The following is a 20056-nucleotide window of genomic DNA, read 5'->3' as shown; positions in this document are numbered from 1 at the left end:
GGACCATTTGGTGTAACAAGATGGCCTCACTTATGCTCACTTACACTCAGTTATTTTCTAAAAGTAGCACAGTTCCTTTTGGGGGTTGGGCTTGCTGAGAATCCAGGAGTTTTTCTTTGGTTTTCAGATTCCTTTGGGAATCAGGCTGGGAATCTGGCAACTTTGTTTTGTTTTTAGATTCCATTGGTTATCAGGGCTAGGACTCTAGCAACTTTCTTGGGTTTTCAGAGTAAATTTCAGAAGTAGGATTCCAGTCATCTAAATGTTCTAAGGGAAACTTTCCTTCCGGGACCCTGGCTGGGTTTATGTTTGAGAACTTTGGGCCCCCCACATGCGTATTTTTAACTAAGTGAGCCAAAGAGACCAAAAGTAGTCTGGAATTGCAATGGCCATTATGGGCAACTTTCCATCTCCCCAAACTAGCTTTACTTAAAACCAAATTAGAAGACCATGGCTCTAAAATTAAGTAAAACAAATGGTACGTTTATTTTAATTGGTACCTAGAGGCTTCTAAACTAGCACAAAACTCTAAAATTGCCTCACTGCAAGATACTATGTCTAAATTAACCAAAACAATGAAAAAACAGGGAGAACAAAATGGCTTCTGAAGCTTCATGTTCCCTCTACTTCCTCTCTGTCTCAGCTGCCATCTTGCTTGTCTTTCCTGACTCATTTATCTCAGACTCCACCCCGGCAGCCGTCTTGTCCTCAGGCTCCGCCCCCAACGCCATCTTCCTCTTTCCCTTCTGCACCATCCCCACCTTCTCTGTACCCTCCCCCTCCCCACTCTAATCCTCTTGTCAAACGTCCTTTCTCCTCTGAACCCACCCTCGCCCCTCCTTCTTTTGAACCTGTTAGAACCTGGTCTTTTTAAATTAAACCCTCTGAGGATCCAAACAAATCTCAGATCTCTTATGTTCAATGGACTAAAGCTGAATTGTGAGCCATTGATAAGGATTTTCCAAAGGCAACTGAGGACTCCCATAGATTAGCTGATGAGTTTAATATATTCAGACCTACTGGCTGGGGTTTTCAGACTTATAGAAGCTAGTTCACATGCTTGATGGGGAAGGCCAGGCCCAGCATTGGATGAAACTTGCCTGATGGGAACATCTTGAAAAGGATTTAGAAAAAAAATGCTAACTTTTGGCAAGAATCTAGAACACTTGCTGGAAAACTCCACCAAGCCATCCCAGTAGCCTTTCCCAAGCCTGTTTTTGGAACAAAATTCAGGCTTGTGTGCAAAAGCCTGATGAACCTGTTCATAACTATTTTAATTGACTTCAGCTCACTTCCAAAGATAACTCTGCCCTCCCATGAAAGCTAAATCCACTCGGGTAGCTTTTAATTTTATGTTTAATGGGCTGAACCAGGATCTTTCCCTCTTAGTGAAGAGCAGCTGGATGGAAGGGGAGATCATGTCCACTCCAGATTTGGTCAGTTTGGCAAATTAGCTCACTCACTCTCTAGAGGATTTACCTAGAAAAAAGACCACAAAAATCCTAAATTTTCAACTCCAACAAATGGAGGCCTCTGGATGGAACCAGAAACTTCCCAGTCTCTGTCATTTCTGTAAAAAGCCAGGGTATTGTAAAAGTGAGTGCTGCAAGCTAAAAAACTCCAGGGGTCTCATTCCCCCAGCCGGTCCTTCCAATGTCCTTCCAGTCCCCAGTGATGGGGTTCCGCAGAACAACAGGGGCTTTTCCCAACCCTTTCCCTTAATCAGCTCTGGGAAATCACTCTCCAGATTGAGGATGAATCTTTCCCTGGACTTACTGATACCAGTGCTATGCTCTCAGTGCTCAACCCCACTGTTATTAACTAGCCCCCTCCTCGGAGTACTGAAACAGCTCAGACAGTGGAGTCTCAGACAAACCCCAACAGGCCCCTGTCTCTACACCTATTCCTTTCTGTTTAGGCCTCTGGTGGACACTCACTCTTCCCCTGAGTTTCTCCCCTCTCATTCCTCTATTAAGACAAGATTTCCCAGAGAAAGGGGGAAATGATTCTAGAATTTCATAGCAGCAGCAATAGTAGCAACCAAAATGGTCAACTAGGTGAATTAAAAGACCCTTCAACATCTTTTATTTGCTCCATCACTGATGACATTAAAGCTATTTTAAGAACGTTAGCTATTTGTCCCTATTTGATCAGCTGCCACCCTCCTTATGGGCACAGTATGCAACCGACATTGGCAGAATCCACAGCACATCTACCAAAATTCAAATAGGTCCTTCAAAACATTTCCCTCAAATTTATCAATGCCCTATAAATAAAAAAACCCTCCAGGGTATTGGCCAGTAATAGAAGATTATAAGGCCCAAGGCCTCATTATTCCCTGTACTAGTTCCTGTAATACTCTCATTTTACCTGTAAGAAAACCCAATGATCAGGCCGGCCCTGTGGCCTAGTGGTTAAGTTTGGCACTCTTTGCTTTGGTGGCCCGGGTTTGCAGGTTCACATCCCAGGCGTGGACCTACACCATTTGTCAGCCACGCTGCGGCAGTGACTCACACACAAAATAGAGAAAGATTGGCACAGATGTTAGCTCAGGGCTAATCTTCCTCAGCAAAAAAAGAGATAAAAAGAAAACCCAATGACCAAGGATGAAGATTCATCCAGGACCTCCAAGCGATAAATAACATTGTCATCCCTCAGCACCCAGTTGTTCCTAACCCTCATGTGCTGCTGGCGTGTATCCCAACTGAAAGTAAATTCTTTACTGTGATTGACCTGTGCAGCATGTTCTTCAGTGTCACAGGTGATGAGGACAGCCAGTTCCTCTTCATTTTCACTGGGGAAGGAAAAAAAATCCACACAGACAGTGATGCCTCAGGGCTTTACTGAAAGTCCTTACTTTTCACAGGTCTTGAACGCTGATCAGGATGATGTACAGTCTCCTAGAGGTTCTGCTTTGCTGCAGTGTGGAGACGATTGGCTTCTTTGTTCCCTGTCTCAGGCCTCCTCACAGGGAGACAGCATCCACTTAGATTTATAGTTCTAAAGGGACACAAGGTCACCAAGGAGAAACTTCAGTTTGTCCAAACCCAAGTTTGGTATTTGGGGCACTTATTATCTGAACAAAGGCTACATCCAGATCCAGACAGGCCTCCTGGTGTCCTGAGCTTCCCAAAACCCCAAACTAAGTGTCAGCTATGAGGTTTTCTCAGGCTGGCTGGCTACTGCTGAAATTGAATTCCAAATTTTTCTCTTATGGCCAAATCCTTGTATGTGTTACTAAAAGACAATAGCCCTGACCTGATCTTGCGGGGAGAACAGGACAACATAGCCTTTAAAACTTTAAAGAAGGGCTTAATAAACCCCTCTGCCCTTGGGCATCCAAACGACCAGCTTCCCTTTTTCCTTTTTGTGTATGAGAAGGAAGGGAGTGCCCTTGGGGTACTCACTCAGAAACTTGAGGACCACTGTCAACCCATAGCGTACTATAGCCAGCAACTGGACCCTGTAGTGCAAGGAGACCCTCCCTACCTTAGAGCCATACCCGCCTCCACTTTTTTGGTTAAAGCCATCAAGGAAACAGGTGTGGGATCCCCTTTAACCATTTTTGGACCCCATGCAGTGGAAGCCCTCCTAAATTCTCACCACACACCATGTCGTTCAGCCAGCCGTCTCACCTCTGATGAGATCCTCTGACTGCTCCTCAAATAACTCTTTCTCACTGCAATAACCTTAACCCTGCCACCTTTCTCCCCTCTGCTACCAATGAAGTTCTTCATGACTGCTTAACACCGACAGACCACTTCCTGACCCGTTGTGACTACCTACAAGAAACTCCTCTGATGAACACCAGTGTCTCACAGTTTACTGATGGGTCTTATTTAAAGGATGACATTGGTAAATATTGTGCTGGATATGCAGTATCAATGCCTTTTGATGTAATTGAAGTGACACCTTTGCCCTTGGTTACTATGGCCCAACAAGGTGAATTGTGTGCACTTACACAAGCCTGTACCCCAACCAAGGGCAAGCCCGCCACGTTTATACTGGTCAGAGGTACGCTTCTGGAGCAGCCCATGACTTTGGGATGTTGTGAAAGCAACATGGGTTCCTTACCTCCAGTGGAGATAAAATCAAAAACAGTCCTTATGTTCAGGAACTATTGCATGTGGTCCTCTCACCTGCTACTTTAGCTATTGTTATGATTTTAGGGCATTCTAAACTTGACTCTCTGGATGTTAGAGGCAATCACCTTCCTGACACTTCTGCAAAGACTGCTGCTCTTAAAGGAGCAAATAGTAGTCAAACCTCTGTCGTGGTCCACAGGGATGCTTCTCCTAATGATAGCTTGGAAAAACTGGCTAGAGAAGGCCAACAATTGGCCTCAGAAAAGGAAAAACAAGATTTGAAGTTCAACAATTGCTGGTTTGACAAAAAGAGGAAGCTCTGGTTTGCGCCATATAAGAACATAGTTCTACCAGAGACTCTAAAATTCCTCTTAGTAACCACTGTACATGCCTTGAACCATTCGTCTTCAGATAAAATGGTAACCTTTATGCACCAATACTGGTGGGGAAATATTAATAAAGCTGCAAAAAGTGCCTATTTCACTTGCCCTACCTGGCCAAAATATGATTCAGAGAAACCTGTTCACACAGCTCCTGGACACTTTAAATTGCCCAATGGACCGTTCAAACTTTGGCAAGTGGATTTTATATAACTCCTCCCATCTCATGGATGTAAATATGTGTTGGTCATGGTCTATATATTTTCTTACTGGACTAAAGCTTGCCTTTGTAGACAGGCTACTGCTTCTTCTGTGGCTAAAATTCTGTTAGAAAAGACTATCCCTTGAACTTCATATTGAGCAGGGAACTCACTTCACAGATTGAATACTTCAACAGGAGCCTGTGCTCTCTGGCTGATTTTGCTGCACTTTCACTGTGCTTATCATCCTCAATCCTCTGGGCTAGTTGAATGTCCTAATGGCATTACTAAGCCTCAATTAGCAAAGTCCATGGAAACCCTCCAGATACCCTGGCCAGAAGAGCTGCTGTTAGTCCTCCTAAATCTCCCATCTACCCCTTTTGGAACTCATAAACTTTCACCCTTTGAAATAATCACAGGTCACCCAATGTACTTGGCACCTGCTTCTCTTGACCCTCATTTGGTAAAGGGAGGCATACTTCAATATCTTAAAGGCCTAATTGCTTCTGTTAAAAATAACCACACTTTGGTAGAGCAACTTTTTCACAATGAGCTCTCAGGAGACGAAGACCTCAAACACCACACTTTACAACCTAGAGATTTTATTTACTGGAAAAGACACCTCCAAATGGACACTCTCCAGCCTCTCTAGAAGGGCCCCTATCAGGTACTGCTAACTAACCCTTGTGCCACCCAACTCCAGGGAGTGGACTCTTGGATCCACGTGTCACACCCAAAGAAGGCACCAAACCCCATGGACCTGCATTCTGTCAGGGGATCTGAAGATAAAACTCACCAGGATTTGAAGGAACCAATGTCTGAGGCAGACAGCTTTCCCAAGATGACTGGACGAGGCCTGTATACCCTCTTCCCACTGTTGTTTTTTAGGTTATTTTCTCCCTGTCTTTCCTGAAAGGACAACGCCCTTGTCCGCATTTCCCAATCTCTTGCTAAATAAGATGGAAACTTCTCTGATTGCTGGATTGGCCATCAGAAACTTCTGTCTGTTCAAGACAGTAATGAGCCCTTAGTTCATCCTATAAGTAATTTCACTAGGATTCTGGATGCTGTTGTTTGTCTAAATTGCTCTGCTGGCCCATTTTATGGAGCCAGGGTGCTAAGCCCACCTGACTCATTCCTTGCTTTAATTTAACCCAGCCTTGGGAGGGGAAAACAAGATCTTTTGAATATTTGTATGAAGAACTTTCTGGGACCATCAATGTAAGTTGAATCATTTGTATATTTCTTAACATGTATTTAGGGAACCTCTGGGTATGTAACAACATAGTGTCTGAGCCTTGGTTATTTAATGCTAGAGCCCCATGCAGATGAACAAGTCTAGAGATGATATCCCTTATGCAGGAGCCTTATGTACACCCCAGGTTATGTCGTCATCTGTGGAGGTTTCAATAATGACATTTATGGTTGGGCAACTCACGGCCTTGACCGCTGGAGAATCCAAGGACAGTGTGCCCTTGCCATATTCACTATCCTGTTCTCTCTGCATAACCAGAGACCTCTCATTGGTTTCTTCCATTGCATCTCCATAGTTGCTCTAAACGAGAACTTCCAGGAGGTATACATGACTCTGGGTTTGCCTCTGTGGGAAGAACTTTCTTCCCACGAATCAGAGTGTGTGCCAATGAACAAATGATCAGAAATCTCTCCCTGACTCTGGAAGAGTTGGCCAACTCCACAGCCAAAGCAATTTCAGCTCAGCAATGGTCGCTTAACTCATTGGTCAAGGTAGTTTTGGATAATCATGTAGCCATAGGTTATCTACTCACCAAGCAAGAAGGTGTCTATGCAGTGGTGAAGACCTCCTATTGCACATGCATAAATGCCTCTGAGGAAATAGAAACCCAATTACATAAGATGAGAGAGCAAGCACATTGGCTACAACAAATTACACCTAACAATCCACTGTCTTTCGATTTGTTCAGCTGGTACCTTCAGGTCTGCTCTCCTGGTTTAGAACCATCCTGCAAACTGGTTTATAGTATTGCTCTTAGTCTTACTCTGTATGCTTATTGTAGAATTTTGTACCTATTGCCTGTCAAACCTCTATAGAAAGGACATGCCCAATAAGGTGATGCTGGCTCAGCACTTTGAGATGATCTCCAATGTCTACAACCTTAGAGAAATATAGACTTTACATGGGAAGTGCCTCAGAGTTCTCCCTCCTAACCTTCCTCATTACTCAAGTGTGGCCTAAATGGTTTCCAACTGCTATGCACTTTCCCTCCAACATGAGACAACAGCCACCAGGAAAGGTCCTTCCTGGCATTGAGGGAAGAAACACCGTGCACAGAAAATCAGACTGTTGATCAGCGATGCTTTCAGAGAAAGATCTTGATCAAAAGGGAAAAATGTAGGGGCTGGCCTGGTGGTGTAGTGGTTAAGTTCGCATGCTCCACATCAGTGGCCCAGGGTTCATGGGTTTAGATCCTGGGTGAGGACTGATGCACTCCTTATCAAGCCATGCTGTGATGGCATCCCATATAAAGTAGAGGAAGATGGGCACCGATGTTAGCTCAGGGACAATCTTCCTGAAGCAAAAAGAGGAAGATTGGCAACAGATGTTAGCTCAGGGCCAATCTTCCTCACCAAAAAAAAAAAAAAAGGTGGGGGGCATAAGAAAATTAATCAAAGAAACCTTAACTAAATTGGAGTTGGGAAGGCCTGCAGGGGGAGCTCTCACACCCTATCACACATCATCAATTACTCAGAACAGGAAGAGATCTATCCTTGCATCTCTGACAGGAAGTTCAACTACTTTACTACTGAAGGAAGATTTCTCACCCCACCCAGCAACAGCCCAGCCAATGAGAAACACCACAGCTCAGCCCGTGAGAAGCCACTGTGGCCCCAAACTGTTGCTTTCCCGGAATGGACTTTCATTTAGAACAGCCCCTTCCCACTCCCCCCATTTTTTCTATAAAAGCAACTCCCTTTCTTCTCGTGATTTGCCTATGGTTTGCCATACCATGCACATCCTGAGTTGCAATTCTTTTGGCTATTCCCAAATAAACTCATTTTGAGGGTAAAATAACTGATGAATTTGCTTTTCAAGTTGACGATACCAAGTAGTGTATCATAGCTGGATCATATGGTAAGAGTAGGTTTAGTTTGGTAAGACACTGCCAAACTGTCTTCTAAAGTGGCTGCACCATTTTGCATTCCTACCAGCAATGATGAGAATCCCTGTTGCTCCACAGCCTCGCCAGCATTTGGTGTTGTCAGTATTCTGGATTTTCACCAGGTCTAATAGGTGTGTAGTGGTATCTCATTGTTGCCTTAATTTGCATTTCCCTGAGGACATTTGATGTGGAGCATGTTTTATACACTTATTTGCAATCTGTATATCTTCTTTAGTGAGGTGTCTGGTAAGATCTTTGGCTCATTTTTTAATCAGGTTGTTTTCTACTTGTTGAGTTTTAAGAGTTTTTTGTATATTTTGGATAATTATTGTCTTTTGTGATGAAAGTGAATATAGATCAGACCTTACTCTTAAAAGTTTGGCTCCTATTATATTGCCATAAATGAACCCTATTGTGCCAGAGAATATGGCATCTTGCATCTTTCTCCTAGATGCAAGAGGAGCATGATTTTTACTGTATTTAATGCTGTATGAAAACCTTTTTCTCCTGTTGTATTCCAACCTCATTAAGAACTACAGGTACAGGGTGAACTATGGGGTATTTAGTTCAGGTCTAAAGAAGAATAGTTCAAATTGATCTTTATTTAGCAGTCCCTAAACAATGCAGTGGTTACGAAAAGAGGTACCTCCTGGGACTTGCAATTACCACATTCTGCAGCTGCCGTGTGGATGGCAAGAGAAAATGAAAGATGATATTTAAACAGCTACACTTACGTCTTTTACGGAAGGCTCATGCCCATTAAGAAGGTCTTTGCATTACTTTGTTATTACACAGCTCAATTGGAAATTTCAAATTGACCCAACTCACACCCTTAGGCAGCTGGGACAGTAATTATAATCCTGGGGAGTCAAACAGTTCTATTTCTCACTTGGAGCCCAGAACACCTACTACTCCAAGACAGAAATTCAAGTCAGTTCAGCCTTCAGTCCTAGGGAGCCCAGAACACCTACTACTCCAAGACGGAAATTCAAGGTTCTGCGGTCAGTTCAGCCTTCAGTCCTAGGGCAGCAAGCCTTCCACGCGGCCAGGAAAAGGGCCTGAACACCCTCCTCCCTGCCGGGTCAAAAAGACAGCAGAACCTCGGGACCAAGTATCAATAACCGAGTTTGGTTCCCTCAGTCCCCAGGCCACAGGCCTGCAGAGGGTGAGAGGCAGAGGAAGTGACCAGGATGAACAGGCCATGGAGTTGGCCTCTGGCAGAGATCTCTGAGATCTGCATTCCTCTTGGAGAGGGACCTCCTGCCCCTCTTAGCTGGGTGACCTGGGGCGGTTACTTAGCTTCTCTTAAGCCTCATTTCCTCTCCTCCCAACACTGGGGCACTTATAGTATCTTCTTCAAAGGAACGTTGTGAGGATCTAATGGAAAAATGTGGGTAAACCTCTTAGCTAAGACCCTGGTCCTTGGTAAGCCCTTAATAAATACCAGCGAAATGATTTTGTGTGGCTATTTCCATCGTCATCATTGGTCTGTATTTGTAATCACCACCACCGCTGGCAGCACAGGCCTCTCCACATTTCCACCAGCATCCCCACTCCCAGCCAGGCGGCTGCAGCCCCGGTGACTCATTTACTCCCGGGACAGCCCTCTAGGCGACACTCTCCTCTCCAGGGTGACTGCTTCTCAGAAGGCAGGAAACCCCCCTGGAAACTTCTCTCTCTCGTTCCCTCCTCCCTTCCTGCCTCTGGGTCAAGCCCAAGCTCTCTCCCTGAGTTCAAACCGGGCGCGCGAGGGCCGGGCGCGCCGGGACTCAGCTCCGCCCGCCCCGCGCCCTCCTCGCGCGCCCCCCGCCCGCCGCCGCCCCCTGGCGGACGAGGCCAGAGCGCCCCGGCCGGGCTGCCGGGGCTGCCACTTCTGTCCCCGCCCTGGGCGCCACCGCCGCCCGCGCTCGGGCTCCCTCGCTCCTCTGGCTGCCCGGCCACGTCCTCCTCTGCCTGCCACCCGAGGGACCATGTCCGCGCTCAGCTGGGGATACGGCGAGCACAACGGTGAGCGCCTGCTGGGTGGAGGGGGCTCCGGCGCGAGGCGGGGATGGGGGCGTACGGGGTGGAGCCGGGTGGGGTGGGCGTTGGGGGGGGCCCGATGCCCGGTCGGCCGACCACACCGCTGGTCCCGCGCCTGGAGAAGCTTTCCGGTTCCTCTTTAAACCAGCGCGCTCCCGGAGCCCGGTGCAGGAAGCGGAGGGACGGCTCAGTGCAGTGTAGACAGGGAAAGCGGGTTTGGGAGGGTTCAGCTGATAGTGGGGTGAGAGCTGGCGTGGGCTAGCCCTGCAAAGATGCCCCAGACCCCGAAATCTTCACCTGTGTCCGTTCGCTTTCATTTGAAAAGCCCAGGACCTTTCCTAGTAATCACTGCTTATCAATGAAGGGCACCGAGATTAGAAGTCCGATGACACAGTTTAAGGAATTGAGGACAAGTTCAGTCTTTTAAGCTCATTATTCACTTAGGGGCAACAAATCATGGAAAATATTTGAAAACATATTTAAGAAACTTGAGTACCTTGAATTGCAACAATGAAGATTGACGTTGTCTTCTTGGCAGCCAGAGTACTGCCAATTTCTTCATAGCTGTTACTGTAAAATTCCCGCAGCGATTTGCAGCTGGTTCACTGGGGCTCCTGCTTTAGTGAGACTTCAGGTTCTTCCTGGGAAATGAAGTTATATTTCGGGCCACTTCACTCTTTCTCCCTGTCCTTCCACACTCATCCTTGCAGAGGTTGAGGGTTAGCAAAGGATTATTGAAATTTTAACACATTGGTAAAAATGTATTCAGGAATGATAGTAATAATAAGATGTATACTTTTATTCTTGCATATGCTAAACTATCAAAAGTAAACCATTTTTCTGATTTTTGCATTAAACTGAACTGATTATTTAAAATAACTGCAAAGGGACACGAAGAAAGCCTTACAGTGAATCACTGTCAAAATCAAAATAATAATAGTAATATTTTCCTTGGATTAACATGCCTATTATTGAACAGTACTACATGGTCGAATTTTATAGAAAGTTTACTTTTACAAAGAGACAGAAAAGTTTCATTTCTCATTGTAGCCTTTTTGAGGTTATGATTAACCTGCCAGTTTAAAAATCGCAGTTGGTAAAATTTAGAACTTTAATAATGAAAGGTATAATTTAGGTGGATTTCTTTTTGACTGAGACTATAATTATAATCTTACATTTTGCTAATTTCCAATTTATGTTTGGGGAAAAAAAATTCCACGAACAAATTTCTTTTAATTTCCCTCTCTCCTGGAATAATTTTTGGTAGTTATTTGATAGTTACTGGGTGTCAGCAGTGCCTTCACTATGGTTAGGAAGAAGGGTATTTTCAATCAATGAGTATTGATTACCCTTTAATGTGTTAGAAAGTATTGGCTTCAATGAAGCTTATCTTCAGAAATTTTAAAAATCCATCTTAGAAAAGCAATTAACAAGGAGCGATTTTGTATTTCTGCTGAGAATTGTAGGGACATTCCCTTCTTTTAGACGCAATAGCTTTCTGAGGACCACATCTTTAAGTAGATAAACCTTGGCAAAATCCTATTGGAAATGTTTTGTAACCTGACTGGACAAGTTTTATTACTTGTTTTCTATTTAGACTGGCAAAAGCAGTGAATGAGCAGATAAAAGGAATCTTAAACTGGGAATAGTAGCAATGCTAAAATGGAACATCAAGAGACGAGGTATTGGAAGGGGGTACCATCTTCACAAACAACTTATTACTTCTTCCACTAAACTTTGATAGTTTTATTGGTTTAATTTAGGAAATATGACAGTCTTTGAAAACTACATATTACTATGGATATCCAAAAGTTCCTGAATCAATGGAAGAACCACCATCTATCTCTACTTAAGAACTACGTTTAAATGGGTTTAAAGTTGGATGTTTTGGAAAATTTTAAAAAGAGGCAGGGAAATGAACCTACCATACTGGTTAATAGATAATGTTGAGTAATTGATGCAAAGTGGTATTATTTCTATTTTATTTTGGTTTGCCTCTGCTTTTACAAATAGTTCTGGTTATAAAGGACTGGACACAGGAGAGTAAAGGAATTAGGAGGAGAAAGAAACTCTTTTCCCATTGGAAAAAAGTCAACAACATGTCGTAACACTTGCATTGCATATTTGAAATGGAATTCTCTTTAGGTTAAGTCATACTTGGTGGCAGTGAAATAGAAAACATTTTTCACGTAAAAAAAAAACGACTAGATTGTATATAGAAAGAGAAAGGCAAATGAGAGTAGTTAATGAATAAGGAAATGTAATGCCTTTGCTGTAATAGTTTGTAAGCAAGCCTTTTGATGTTCAAGTTGCTTTGAAGTCGATTCAAGGCAGAACAGCTTTTAAGTTATGTGTACGATTATGTATTCACGCTGTGACTTTTTGTACCTGAAGCCTATGGGGAGGAAAGAATTTATGCCTTCCCCTTTGCCAAAATCAAGAGTAATGAGCAGCATTAGATTCAGAGATTGAAGCTGTTGATTATTGTGGTATATTTGCATTTCTTAAAATTTCGTTCTAAATCTTACCTTTTAAAAATATTTGCTGTTGTCAGTAACAAATGCTTAATTCATTGTCATACCGTATCCCTTTAATAAATACTTGAGTTTTGGAGAAATCTAGTTAGTTGGTTAGTGAAGTAGGGAAAAGCTTAGTCAGTAGCCCCAGGCTCTGTTTACCTGGTGGCAGCTGTGTAAATGGCCAGCAGGGGAGAGGAGATAATAAGAGCCTCCAACCTATGAAGGGACTCATGTCTGTAGAGTGGCTTGGGGCTTACTTGAAGTTGCAACCCTGCTGTGGATTTTGAGAGGCAGAACTTGAATAGAGCCTCCCAGAGAAATGAAGAGAGTAGACAAGGGAATCGCCAGCTTTTTGGCTCACATCAGTTTACCAAACATGCGTCTGGTTTGGGAACTTGATGCGATTTTAGCTTTTTGAATAGAGGATCAGGATGACAATTGTCCCTTGTGTTGGAATTCAAATGTAGCAGTGGCAAAATAAACACAGAGGACCTTCTGAAATGCGGAAAGAAAGAAATTGTTACCTGACTGCATTGCAGATAATCAACAATATTACATTTCCTGACATGGTGCAGCCATTTTATTTGGATTACCCTATGTGAAAAATTTATATATTTCTTTAGTATGCTTGTTGCACATCACAGGGAATTGAATTGAGGACTGGATGACACCTGAAGATACCAGAGGGTGATCGAAGAAAGAAGTAGGGATAGCGTCTTTAAGAAATACAGCCTTTCTTCTCTACATAGCTTTCTCAGGTCCATTAATTCTGTCAGCCCTTAGACTTGTTAACCTCTGGAGCCAGCATGGCTCGTTCTTGGAGCTGAGACTGAATCTCACTGTTTTCAATCATGAATTGTGCTGTTGTTTTTAGTTTGGTAGAAGGATACCTTTGGAAAGTACTTTATGAAACTTACATGCTCTTTTGTTTACAAGGATTAGTTTAATTCTGAAAATGAATTAAGGCAAACCGGGAGGTTTCCATACCTATAATAAAAGTAACTAGTCTTGTAAAAAAAAATGATTAGATGCTAGGGTCCCGAGGATGAAGACCTTATTTTATTAATCTTTGTTTTTCCATCAATCTCAAGCACAGTGCATTGCACTCAACAAATATTTGTTGAATGAAATAACTTATTTAGTCCTTTTCTTTTGGTCCTGTATGTTTAAGGTCCTATTCATTGGAATGAACTTTTCCCTATTGCTGATGGGGATCAGCAATCTCCGATTGAGATTAAAACCAAAGAAGTGAAATACGACTCTGCTCTCCGACCCCTTACTATCAAGTATGACCCGAGCTCAGCTAAAATCATCAGTAATAGTGGCCATTCCTTCAGCGTTGGCTTTGATGACACAGAGGACAAATCAGGTTGGCTACTTCTTTTTTTGGTGGGAGGTGAGGGGCTTGGATGATTGGACTGCACTTTCTTGTCTGTCATATTGGAAACACCTGTGCATTGTATGTTCCTTATTAGGACTTTGCTAGAACCTGTAGTAAAAGTTTTGTTTGATTAGAGAGTACCTTGGTGTGCACATGCTCGGGGCAAAAGAAGCCAGACTTGGTGAAGGCTGTCTTGGCTTCATAAAGAATTCAGGCCCCAGTGACTGGGAACGTCCATGTCTTTGGTCTCTGGCTCATTTATAATCCTGGTAGATGTGTGCTCTTTGGTTCCTGTTTTCCTAGATTTCAGGCAACACACAGATGTGCTGTTCATTTAGCTCTCCTTCAGAGAGCAGTTCACCATACAGTGACTAGGCTGACTTTCGTTACATTCGCTAGTCCTAAGAATGTGCTCTTTAGCGATTCCCAGGTCACTTCAGTAGCAGCCTCACAAACTGAAGCTTGTGGAGGAGGGCTTCTACAGGCGAGGTCTCTTTCTTATTTTATATTAGTAACATTTACTGGTCCAGGCACTGTCCTAGGCACTGGATGTACAGCGGAACAAGACAGTTTCTGCCTTAAAGGAGCTCGTATCCTACTGGGATAGACAGTAAATGCATGGACAAAGGTGTTGATTTTTAAATTAATTTTTTTTCTGATTTTGTTGCCAGCTTTGCTTATCATTCAAGGCAGCCGACTACATTATAGTTTCAGAAAATGAGTAGGATTAGCAAATTACTAACAATTTTAAAAAGTCCAATTCAATAGAGGAACACATACATTTCTAGTTTCACAGCTTTGTTGGTCTTTGAGTATATAACAAATGACAAAGACCCTTTTACTAAGATAGTAAATTTTTCCTAAACTTTTATGGCATTTTACTCTGGTTTCTTAATCTCTAAAGACCTCTTATATGAGTGTATTATTTGGAATAGGTTTTTAAGAAAATTCTTAGTGAAAGGATAAATGGATTATATATATGTATGACAAGTGGGATTTTGGAGGAATGATTACTCGCTTTCAGACATAGGATGGAGATTATAATATTTCTTTACTCATCTAGGTAGAAAGTAAGATGAACAATTTCACACTTGAAAACACTGAATCATTCTCATTACAAATAATTTTTGTTTGCTCTTTTTCATGTTACACCATAGTTTGGCTGTTTTATTGTGTACTATATCAAGGTCAGTGATAATTAGCCTTGATACTTGACTCACTTTTTCCCACCCTGTGTTTCTGTGGAAGAGTGCTGCTCCAAGAGAATGGTCTCCACAATTAGACATTCGCTGTTCGTAGTCCCAGTTTGGATATTTCAGTTCAAACACTCACATGTGGAGTCCGGATGTGCAGAGCTGTGCTAATCTGGCTTTAAATCCTGGGTTCAGAGCAGGCTTTCTAGAGCTCTACCCTTATTCTGGGACGTTTCCCTAACGATGTGTGCTTTTGGTGTCACTTTCTTTCTCCTGAGCCGGCTTGGTTGCAACTTCTCCCAAAGTCAGTTCCACATTGATTACTCAAGCTCTCTAATCTGCTTTGTATCTCTGAAGGAATGACTTTATGGTTCTGTTTATGGCTGTTATGCAACAGCAAGAAAAACAGGACAGTGGAGTTACTGGTTTCTTTTCATTTGGAATACCACTGCATCCAATCTGGATGGAGTCACCTAGGGAAATGTGTCTCTTTTTTTTATTTTATTTTATTTTTTTTTATTTTATTTTATTTTATTTATTTTTTTTTTTAAAGATTTTATTTATTCAGTTTTTTCCCCCCAAAGCCCCAGTAGATAGTTGTATGTCATAGGTTCACATCCTTCTAGTTGCTGTACGTGGGACTCGGCCTCACGTTGGACGGAGAAGTGGTGCCTCGGGGCGCTCCCGGGATCCGAACCCGGGCCGCCAACATCAGAGCGCACGCACTTAACCGCTAAGCCACGGAGCCGGCCCTATGTCTCTTTTTTTTAAATTTATTTTTAATGATATAGGGTTTTTTTTTTTGAGAAAGAGTGGCCCTGTGCTAATGTCTGTTGCCAATCTTCCTCTTTTTTTCTTTTTTCTCCCCAAAGCCCCAGTACATAGTTGTGTATCACAGTTGTAGAGTTGTAGCTCTTCCATGTGGGACACCACCTCAGCAAGGCTTGGTGAGCGGTGAGTAGGTGTTGGCATGGGATCCCAACCAGCGAACCCTGGGCCGCTGAAGTGGAACTTGCAAACCCACCGCCGGCCCATGGGAAATGTGTCTTTTGAATTAATTTATCTGTGAGTCATCTTTGAAACTGTTTGTTTCAAGACAAATCAAATATTTTATTCATTCATTCATCAAATATTTATCTATCGTGCATCTCTTCTGTGATGGGTACCATGCTAAGTTATGGGTACAGCAGGGACCCAAACAGACACAGTCTCTGCCCTCACGAACGTTGTCTGCTGGGAGAAGAAACAGTAAAATTATTCTGTTTGTAACAGAAGAGTGAGCCCTAGAGTCTGAAGTAAGTGGTTCTCTCTTCTCTTTTACTTTTCATGGGCTTTGAAAATAGCTATCGTAAAGAAATCTGGATCGACATGAATCTAAAGGAAGCCCCAACCATTCAGCCTTCCAAAAAAATTTTATTACATACGTTTACAATTTTTTTCTGTTGGCAGTTTTGAGAATTTTACAAGATAAGGAGCACCTAGTCCAATCTCCTAATTAAAAATAGACAAACAAACACAAATATAACAAGCTGAAGCACATGGAGGCTTAAGGCAGTTTTGAAAGATCATGCAATTTAGTAGCTGAGCCAGAACTGTTCCCAGGTCTGCTGATTCCAGCCACTACCCCAGCTCTTTATCATGGATGTTCAACTTCAGCTGAGTCAAACTCAGTAGGTGAGAAATGAGTTCGGATGTACTGGTCAATACAGACAGCAGTCTGGATCGTTCCTTCTACAGTGTAGCTCAAAGAGGGGTGTGCCTTAGGCAAATGTATTATCTTTTCCTTTTATTTCTCGCTGTTTCTAGAAAACTGCATTGATACCTCTGAACATCTTTTGCTTCTTATGTAAGTCGTATCATTCTTGACAAATTTCAAGACATATATATAGCATATACATGCATGTATATTTACATATAATCTCTGAAGAGGTGGGTAATTTAAATGAAACTATTGTTAAGGCTGCACCTCGCCAATCTAACACTTAATCTTATTGGATGTTGATGGGAGTTTAGTAATGTGTTTGGTGTATTCACCATCCAACACTTCCTTATCCTCCCATATCTTCTATGCATGCCCAATAAAGATTAATTGGGACGAGACAGTTTAGGACTATGTTTTCTATTAAGAAGCTTTTCTGTATGCTTTAGACTCTATTGCCATCTTTTCAGCAATCATATTTGAGGCAAAGTACTAAAACATTCTCTGCCAAGGTGACCAAGATATGACGGATTTTTTAAAAAGAGTTAATTTTGTCCTGTATTTCACATTTCCCCAGATAGAACTGAAGTACAGAAGATGGGCTTACTTTGCCAATATTTGTAGTAATAATAACAACAATGAAGTAGTAATAATAATAGCTAACACGTCCAGCATGCTGACTGTATGCCAGGCAATGATAAGTGTTTTGTGTTCAATTCTTCTTCTGTTTTCACAACAGTGTTAGGAATTTACTATCTTGAGGGCATAGACATGAAAGGTGAAGTTTCCAAGTTAAAGAGATTGTGCAAGATCGTACAGTTTGTAAAGAGAGCGTGAGCCCGGGTCTTCTAAATGCTGAAGCCTATTTTCTAACCATAATGCTAGACTGCTCGACCAAGTTCAAGATGGACCTCTTGCATATTAATTCCTTATTGACAGAGGCTGACATCCTCCATTAAACAGAGCAATTCCTAACCTTTAAGAACTCCTAATTTCTTTGACTTTCTAACCAGTGTGTCTGGTGTGATTTCCCAGATGTTCCATAAAAATGGGTACTGTGGACTCTCTAACCTTCTAAAATGTTTTTTTTCACTCCTCATATACCTAAAAGTTGTGTTCCTGTTAGCAAACTGAGTGAAACATTTGCAAAAAATTTCTTGGAAGACCTGGATATGTTTAGTAATTAGGGAGATGTTGTGGGGTGTGGCAGCATGTGTAAATATTCATTTCTTGCTAATAATTTAAAATGTATTGATGTTTAGTTCTGCGTGGGGGTCCTCTCACTGGAAGCTACAGGTTACGACAGTTTCATCTTCACTGGGGGTCCGCTGATGATCATGGCTCTGAACACGTGGTGGACGGAGTGAGGTATGCCGCAGAGGTAAGCCATCAGACATATGTGCATGATTCGGAGTTTTCCTATGTGGTGGGATTTAAGGGGCACAGAGCACAACTTCCTTGACCCCAAACAGATCCAAAGCCAGTTAGGTGTCTCAGTGTCTGAATTTGCTTTATTCCATCAGGATGAGAGTTTATCAATATGAGAGCTGCAAATGTAGCCCTTCTGAGCCCTAAACTGACTCTGAGAGCTTAGAGCTTAATTATCATTAAGCTCTTATTAGAGCTATCTATCTATCTATTATTAGAGCTTAATAATAGGGTTATTGTGCCTATTTTAGAAATGAGTAAACTGGAGACTTGAAGAGAATGAATAACTTATCCAGCTGGGAAGCAGTTGATATGGGTTGAAACCCAAGTCTGTCTGATACCGAATTACAAACTCTTTCTACGTTATCTGTTGTGTTTTCTGAAAGGCTGGTGAGAAGGGAGAGAAAGAAACATTTGTTTTAGGTCCAACTGTGTTCATATTTGGTCCAGACACAGATATATACGTACTGTACTAATATCATCTAAAGCCCATATTATAGAGGTGATGGTAAATGGCAAAGTTCCTCTTAGGAAAAAAATAAATAAATAAAGACACAAACTCTCCTAAACTCTAGATTACCTCTACAACCACAGGTATGGAATGGAATCTCGGTTGATCATTCAGGGCATTGGTAAAGCATAACACAATAAAGCATTCACTGACTTGTTTCTTTTTGATTGGGAAGTTACGCCTTTCCTTATAATTATATTCATTAATAATACTCTACTTTTTCTAATCCACTGGTTAAAGGACATACTTCAAGTTTTAATACAATTGAATATTGCTAACACCCAACTTTACCATGAGAAGAAAGTGAATTATTGTGTGACTCAACCAAAACTATTTAAGTGAAAATAATTTGGCTTGTAGGTCGTCTAGGCAAGACAGAGCAATGTTACCAGACAAGTAGTTTTTCTTTGTTTTCTCGTGGTTACTGAGCTGTGGAGCTCAGACACTCCTTTGTAGCCCTGTTGTTGAGAGAAATCCAGCAAAGGGGACTTCTTTCCAGTTTTAGTCTTCCATTAACACATACATCTGCTCTTTGAGGCTATCAGCCAAAATGTCCATTTTCCCTACTAAAGCACTTTTGTTGGAGGCCAAGTGCTTAGAGCACGGGACCCACTCTGTCCTGAGGGTGGAGGAAGAAAATGTACATCCAAAGTGTCCCATGGCAGTGGACGAAAGATGCCGAGCTGTAGAAAGTGGAACTCCTAAATCTGTATGGTGTCTCAGTTTATATAATCTGAATAGTCCTCAAGTTTGCTTTCTAAAGTTTTGTGTTCTAAACTTAACATGTTCTCAATCTCGAAAGCTTTGTGGGGATTAAGAGCTGGCTTTGGATCACTGCAGTAATTTTCCTAAGCAACTGAGGAAAATTGGTCACATTGCTTTGTGGTTACACCTTCTACTCTCATAAACTTGAGAGTGTACTCTTGTGCTCTCAGAGGGCTTTACTCTGAGTTGGCAAGTGGTTTCCTGAAAAGGGCTCTCACATCCTGAAATTCATCAGAGGCTCTGAGTCCTACTTGCAGAGCAAGGGCCATCTTTGTAGACTTTCCTTCTTGAAGTGGATAAAGCTTTGATTGGAATTTCATACTATTCTGTAATAGATATTTAAGGCTGTTTCTTATTTCATTTGTTCATACATTCATTCATTCACTCTAAGAATTCATTGAGATCCTGCCATGTCCCCAGTCTTTACCCAGCTTACTTATGCTCATCCTGAAGGAAGTGATGGGAAGAAGGAGGGATGGGTCGGGGGATGCTTCCCTGTAGAAGAGACCTTTAACCCGAAACCTGAAGGATGAGCAGGAGTGAGCCAGGCAAAGGGGAGAGACACCTGCATGGAATTATGTGCGAGGACTTGGGACAGGAAAGTGCATCACATATTTGCAGAACAGAATGGCCAGTGTGGTCGGAGCATGGAGAACAAAGGGGAGGGTCGTCAGAGGGAAAGTTGGAGAGGCTGGAGGGGCCTGATCTCACTAGGGTAAGTCATGGTGAGGAT

General features: G+C 42.4%; 1 protein-coding gene across 1 annotated transcript in view; it reads left to right on the top strand.

Moving 5' to 3' along the window:
• Nucleotides 1-9644: 9644 nt before the first annotated feature.
• Nucleotides 9645-20056, top strand: part of CA13 (carbonic anhydrase 13) — a 28852-nt gene continuing 18440 nt past the window's right edge. The window contains exons 1-3 of the mRNA XM_087420375.1: nt 9645-9812; nt 13518-13715; nt 17882-18000. Coding sequence (XP_087276501.1) covers nt 9776-9812; nt 13518-13715; nt 17882-18000 — 354 coding nt within the window. The 5' untranslated portion in view covers nt 9645-9775. The remainder of the gene's footprint in view (nt 9813-13517; nt 13716-17881; nt 18001-20056) is intronic.

This window comes from Ceratotherium simum, chromosome 31, assembly GCF_057802395.1.
Source record: "Ceratotherium simum simum isolate JZ-2026a chromosome 31, ASM5780239v1, whole genome shotgun sequence".
In the NCBI taxonomy this organism is placed as follows: Eukaryota; Metazoa; Chordata; class Mammalia; order Perissodactyla; family Rhinocerotidae; genus Ceratotherium; species Ceratotherium simum.
This window is presented reverse-complemented; position numbering and strand designations above follow the sequence as displayed.